Here is a 7,036-nt window from a genome sequence, read left to right as displayed (position 1 = left end):
TGAGACGGCGGCGCGATCGGAGGGGGCCGGCGCGCGGAGCCAGACGCCGCCGCTTGTTTTGGTTGGGGCTCTCGGCAACTCTCCGAGGAGGAGGAGGGAGGAGGGGAGAAGTAACTGCAGAGGCAGCGCCTCCCGGGAAGAGGCGTCTTCCCCGACTCCTTCCCAAACCTCCTCCCTCGCCGCCTGCCCTTGTCCCCTCCTCTCCTCCCCTGCCGACTGGAGCGAGGGGCAGGGATGTGCCTTTTTTTTTTCAACGTTGAGACTTGGCAGCTCGCCTCCCCCTGCCCAAGGATATTTAATTTGCCTCGGGAATCGCTACTTCCAGAGGGGAACTCGGGAGGGAAGGCGCGCGCGCCTGGAGGGGCAACCTGGGGACCCCTGGCCGCTGTCGCCCGCCTGCTCCGGACTCCGGCTCGGGCGGGGAGAGATGCATCTACACTCCTTCCCAGAGACTTGGCTCTGTGAGGATCCGGGCTGCACAGACGCCGGACGCACTGCCTCTCCCCCGGGTGTTTGCATGAAACGCCCGTAAACTCTGGCCGGGGCTCTCTCCTCGTCGTAGCCGCAGCGTCCTGCTTGGGCTGCCCCTTCCCAGCGCGGAGGGGGCGGCGTGGATTTCGGAGTCGGGGTTTTGGCCGCCTCCAGCCCTGTTTGCATGCGCGGGGCCTCGGCGAGGAGCCTCCGCCCCCCACTGGGTGGTTTTTCGGCGCCTCCCTCTGCTCGGCGGAGGTGGTGGCGGCAGCATGGCGAGCCCTACGGAGACCGAGGGCTTCTCGGACGTGCGCAAGGTGGGCTACCTGCGCAAACCCAAGAGCATGCACAAGCGCTTCTTCGTGCTGCGGGCGGCCAGCGAGGCGGGGGGCCCGGCGCGCCTGGAGTACTACGAGAACGAGAAGAAGTGGCGGCACAAGTCGAGCGCCCCCAAACGCTCGATCCCCCTCGAGAGCTGTTTCAACATCAACAAGCGGGCTGACTCCAAGAATAAGCACCTGGTGGCCCTCTACACCCGGGACGAGCACTTTGCGATCGCAGCGGACAGCGAGGCCGAGCAGGACAGCTGGTACCAGGCCCTCCTGCAGCTGCATAACCGCGCCAAGAGCCACCACGACGGGGCCTCGGCCCCCGGGACAGGAGGCGGCGGGGGCAGCTGCAGTGGCAGCTCTGGCCTTGGCGAGGCTGGGGAGGACCTGAGCTTCGGGGACAGCAACCCCGGGCCCGCCTTCAAAGAGGTCTGGCAGGTGGTCTTGAAACCCAAGGGCCTGGGTCAGACAAAGAACCTGATTGGTATCTACCGCCTCTGCCTGACCAGCAAGACCATCAGCTTCGTGAAGCTGAACACAGAGGCGGCCGCAGTGGTGCTGCAGCTGATGAACATCCGGCGCTGTGGTCACTCGGAGAACTTCTTCTTCATCGAAGTGGGCCGTTCCGCGGTGACGGGCCCCGGGGAGTTCTGGATGCAGGTGGAGGACTCGGTGGTGGCCCAGAGCATGCACGAGACCATCCTGGAGGCCATGCGGGCGATGAGCGATGAATTCCGGCCTCGCAGCAAGAGCCAGTCTTCCTCCAACTGCTCCAACCCCATCAGTGTCCCGCTGCGCAGGCACCACCTCAACAACCCTCCACCCAGCCAGGTGGGGCTGACCCGCCGCTCACGCACCGAGAGCATCACGGCCACCTCTCCGGCCAGCCTGGTGGGCGGGAAGCAGGGCTCCTTCCGTGTCCGCGCCTCCAGCGACGGGGAAGGCACCATGTCCCGCCCGGCCTCAGTGGACGGCAGCCCCGTGAGTCCTAGCACCAACAGGACCCACGCCCACCGTCATCGGGGCTGCTCGCGGCTGCACCCCCCACTCAACCACAGCCGATCCATCCCCATGCCTTCTTCTCGCTGCTCGCCTTCGGCCACTAGCCCTGTCAGTCTGTCGTCCAGCAGCACCAGTGGCCATGGCTCCACCTCTGACTGTCTTTTCCCGCGGAGATCTAGTGCTTCTGTGTCTGGTTCCCCTAGTGATGGCGGTTTCATCTCTTCGGATGAGTATGGCTCCAGTCCCTGCGATTTCCGAAGTTCCTTCCGCAGTGTCACCCCAGATTCCCTGGGCCACACCCCACCGGCCCGCGGGGAGGAGGAGCTGAGCAACTACATCTGCATGGGAGGCAAGGGGGCCTCCACTCTCGCCGCCCCCAATGGTCACTACATTTTGCCTCGGGGTGGCAATGGTCACCGCTACCTCCCAGCCACGGGCTTGGGCACGAACTCGGCCCTGGCTGGGGATGAAGCAGCCGGCGCTACAGATCTGGATAATCGGTTTCGAAAGCGGACTCACTCAGCTGGCACCTCCCCCACCATTTCCCACCAGAAGACCCCATCGCAGTCCTCCGTGGCTTCCATTGAGGAATATACAGAGATGATGCCTGCCTGCCCACCAGGAGGTGGCAGTGGAGGCCGACTGCCCGGCTACCGCCACTCCGCCTTCCTGCCCACCCAGTCCTACCCTGAGGAGGGTCTGGAAATGCCCCCCCTGGAGCGCCGCGGAGGCCACAGCCGCCCAGACTCCTCCACCCTCCACACGGATGATGGCTACATGCCCATGACCCCAGGAGTGGCCCCAGTGCCTGGCAGCCGGAAAGGCAGTGGGGACTACATGCCTATGAGCCCCAAGAGTGTGTCTTCCCCGCAGCAGATCATCAACCCCCTCAGACGCCATCCCCAGAGAGTGGATCCCAATGGCTACATGATGATGTCCCCAAGTGGCAGTAGCTCCCCCGATACTGGGGGTGGACCCAGCAGCAGCAACAGTGCTGCCCCTTCTAGGAGTAGCTATGGGAAGCTGTGGACAAATGGGGTTGGGGGCCACCACTCCCACCCCCTGCCACCCTCCAAACTACCCTCGGAGAGCAGTGGTGGGAAGCTCTTGCCTTGTACAGGTGACTACATGAACATGTCACCGGTGGGGGACTCCAACACCAGCAGCCCCTCTGACTGCTACTGCGGCCCTGAGGATCCCCAGCACAAGTCCGTTCTCTCCTACTGCTCATTGCCAAGGTCCTTTAAGCACACCCAGCGCCCGGGGGACCTGGAGGAGACCGCCCGGCACCAGCACCTCCGCCTTTCCTCCAGCTCTGGTCGCCTTCTCTATGCTGCAGCAGCCGAAGATTCCTCCTCCTCCACCAGCAACGACAGCCTGGGTGGGGGATACTGTGGGGTGAGGCCCGAGGCCAGCCTCCCGCATCATCTCCACCATCAGGTCCTGCAGTCCCATCTGCCTCGAAAGGTGGACTCAGCTGCGCAGACCAACAGCCGCCTGGCTCGGCCCACGAGGCTTTCCCTGGGGGACCCCAAGGCCAGCACCTTACCTCGGGCTCGAGAGCAGCAGCAGCCGGCCCTACTGCTTCCTCCAGAGCCCAAGAGCCCAGGGGAATATGTGAATATCGAATTTGGGAGTGATCAGCCTGGCTACTTATCTGGTCCCGTGGCATCCCACAGCTCGCCTTCTGTCAGGTGTCCGTCCCAGCTCCAGCCAGCTCCCAGAGAGGAAGAGTCTGGCACTGAAGAGTACATGAACATGGATCTGGGGCCTGGCCGGAGGGCTACCTGGCAGGAGAGCCCTGTGGTCCAGCCGAGCAGAGTGGGTCCTGCACCTCCAGGGACTGCCAGCACATGCAGGCCTACCCGGGCAGTGCCTAGCACTAGCACTCGGGGTGACTACATGACCATGCAGATGGGTTGTCCCCATCAGAGCTACGTGGACACCTCTCCAGTTGCCCCTGTCAGCTATGCTGATATTCGGACAGGCATTGTGGAGGAGGCGAGCCTTCCCGGGGCTATAGCGGCTGCTCCCTCCTCATCCTCAACAGCCTCTGCTTCCCCCACTGCGCCTCAAGGAGCAGGGGAGCTGGCGGCCCCGCAGGGGTCCGGGGGCACGAGTGCCTTCACCCGGGTGAACCTCAGTCCCAGTGGCAACCAGAGTGCCAAAGTGATCCGGGCAGACCCGCAAGGGTGCCGGAGGCGGCATAGCTCCGAGACCTTCTCCTCCATGTCTAGTACCCCCCGGGCCGGCAACACGGTGCCCTCAGGGGGGGCTGCAGTAGGGGGCAGCAGTGGTGGCAGCAGCAGCATTGAGGATGTGAAACGTCACAGCTCTGCTTCATTTGAGAACGTGTGGCTGAGGCCTGGGGAGCTCGGGGGAGCACCCAAAGAGCAGGCTCAAGTGTGTGGGGCTGCAGGGGGTTTGGAGAATGGTCTGAACTACATAGACCTGGATTTGGTCAAGGACTTCAAACAGCACCTCCAGGAGCACCCCCCTCAAGTGCAGCATCCCCAGCCCCCAACCCTTCGTCATCCTCCGGGCAGCAGTGAGAGCAGCTCTACCAGCCGCTCCAGGGAGGATGTAAGCGCCTATGCCAGCATCAGTTTTCAGAAGCAGCCAGAGGACCTCCAGTAGCTCAACTGAACATCACAGCAGGTGCGTTTCATGGTGACAAAGTCAGAGACAAATTTACTCTAACCTTGTGCTTGAATTCTGTTTCTCTTTGCTTCTGCCCCTTCCCTCTCTTTCATGTTTCTTCCTCAAGGAGTGCACTCAGGAGGGGGGTGGGAGAGGTTAGGGCACATAAGATGCTCACCCCACAGTGACACCTGGCTGATAGTCTCTAGTCAGTCATATAAACCTGTAGGAGCAGCCACACAGGAGGGCTGTTTCATTGGAGGTTCCTGACTGTAGCATTTCTAAGACATGTATTCTATAATGGCAGTTCTGAGGTTTGTGAAGTTCATATCTAAGAACTTTTATCTCTTCATAGAAGTTTACTTTTGACTGTATATTTTGACTGGAACAGACAATTCTTCTATAAAAATATTTGTTAGAACAGGGCTAAACCTTCATTTAAAATCATTTCTCAGAGCTCTTAGTTTGATCTTGATAAGTTGTTCTGTATACTTTAGTTCTGTGATTACACAATACCAAGGTAACAAAAATAGCAGTAGGAAACATCAGTTTTTATTCACGTTCTCCTAAAATGATTCAGGAGTAAGAGATTGTTTAGGCTTACATATTTAGAAAGAAATACCTCTCTACCTGTGACCCTTTAGAAAGTAATTATGGGTGATGCTTTTTTTTGGTTCATGAACCAGGATTTATGAAATATTCACACACGGACCCACCACCTCACAGGCATGGCTGCTTTTGTACAGGGTATACAGTGAAGTCTCCAGACGTCTGGGACCCATTATTAGTTAAGAGTTATGGTAATTCAACCCAGTGTGTCTGCCTCACAGTTGTTTATTCTTGCAAAGGCCTGCACAGAGACATCACACAGATCATTTGGGGGCTCCTGTGCATCGTCTGTAAAATTACTTAGCATTTTTATGTTGAAAGAAGGCAGATTTAGTCAGGGAAATGGAGGGGTTTATCCTGTACTCTTCATTTTTTGGCTATTTATTGTTTGCCTTTAAGTTCCAGAGTAGATAACCTCATGAAATGTTGAAAGGTGGCTTTCGGTCTTCTGTGGGTAAAGCTGTATTGAAAATGAAAAGCATTTGTAATAGGAAATTAGCTCGCCCTTCCTTCTGTTGAGCCTATTTTCTAGTGGTCATCGTTGTGGGAAGAAGAGAGGAGTAGAGTTCACAAATAATGTGATGAGTTGGCAAATGCAGAAGTTTCCAGCATTTGGAAGCACTTTATTCTGACAAAGAGTTTATCTTGTGATAGTCTTTTTATATATGCCTCACAGAATGAGCTTTTAGAGTATTATTCTTAATATGTGTCCATTCATAAGAAATTAATTTGTGCATTGGGTTCCTAGTGATAGGTGTTTGTTTATGTGGTCACAGCTCCTTGGTTCTAACAGTTTCCAGTATTTGAGCCATATTATTTTCTGTTTCGTAGAACAAGGTGTAAGTATATGAACAAATTAGGATTTTTGGTGATAGGATATAGTATAAAAAGCAGCTGTTTGATCAATATTCAGTATTTCTTTTCATGATTCACTAGAAGAGACTTAATTTTGTTTATCAACATGAGCAATAAAAATCTTTGAAGGTTTTTTGAGGAATGTGAATCCTTCTAACACTTTAATCATTTGTGGTGCAAAGTCTTTCATTTATAAAGTAATGACCGTTTGAAGGAAAAATCCCCAGCAGAACTTAAATTTTTGTTGTAAAGGAGATGAAAGAAGAGGCTAAGAAACAAGTTTTCCTCACCTTTTTCTTAATTTGAACAGTTTTCTTTTTATAGAGTAAAATAAATAATATTTGCTCTGAAGGAAATTTATGATCAAATCGAGTTTTCATTTTTAAAACGGCCTTAAAATCCTCCATTATGTGTAAGATACATCAAAAACCAACCAACCAAAACAAAATAACCTTCTATTCTTAGTTTTCTTAGGGAAAATATAACATTCTGAAATAATCATAGAATCATTTCCCTAATAATCCTGGAATAGCAGTAGACCATGCTTTAACAGACCATGCCAGACAATTCTACAATGTTTATTTATAAGATGTAAATGGAGAGAGATGAGGGGTGTGTGTGTGTGTGTGTGTGTGTGTGTGTATGTGTATGTGTGTGTACCAAATGCTACTTGGCTCATGTACACCCTGAATTGTGCTCGCTTGCCTTTGCCCTGTTGAGCTTAAAGATGTGATTTGATAGTCATTTACATACTGACAAAAAGAAACAACTTTTCCTAGAAATACCTTACTTTGTGAAAACATTGTCTTTGTAACTTCCTGAGCAGCTACTGTCTTTGCCTCTCGTTCCCATTTTGCAGGTAAAACCTGAAACATGGAAGGGAATGAGGTGCTTGCTATGGGGAGTGTGCTCATGTCTCCTAAGCCCTCATCTTAAACATCTGCGCTTGTCTAATGATTTTTGCTGTCTATGGAAGGAGAACATTTGTGAGGCATTTAGCTCAGGTGCCCTTTGCTTCACCTCCCGTGCAGCCAGCCACCTTTCTGGTAGGCCTGTGTCTCTCTAACTTGGCTCTGACCTGATAGCCCCTCTTCCATTCCCTTTGTTTCCCACCTGTGTTCCTGGCATGC

The 7,036-nt window shown here is 54.4% G+C and overlaps 1 protein-coding gene across 1 annotated transcript in view; it reads left to right on the top strand.

The window, feature by feature from the left end:
- The first annotated feature begins 255 nt into the window (after positions 1–255).
- The window catches only part of IRS1 (insulin receptor substrate 1), a 57,321-nt gene continuing 50,540 nt past the window's right edge, over positions 256–7,036 (top strand). Inside the window, exon 1 of the mRNA XM_006763410.2 lies at positions 256–4,460. Within this exon, the coding sequence (XP_006763473.1) occupies positions 744–4,439 (3,696 nt within the window). The 5' untranslated portion in view covers positions 256–743 and the 3' untranslated portion in view covers positions 4,440–4,460. The remainder of the gene's footprint in view (positions 4,461–7,036) is intronic.

The sequence above is a fragment of the Myotis davidii genome, unplaced genomic scaffold (genome assembly GCF_000327345.1).
Source record: "Myotis davidii unplaced genomic scaffold, ASM32734v1 scaffold575, whole genome shotgun sequence".
Taxonomy (NCBI): domain Eukaryota; kingdom Metazoa; phylum Chordata; class Mammalia; order Chiroptera; family Vespertilionidae; genus Myotis; species Myotis davidii.
This window is presented reverse-complemented; position numbering and strand designations above follow the sequence as displayed.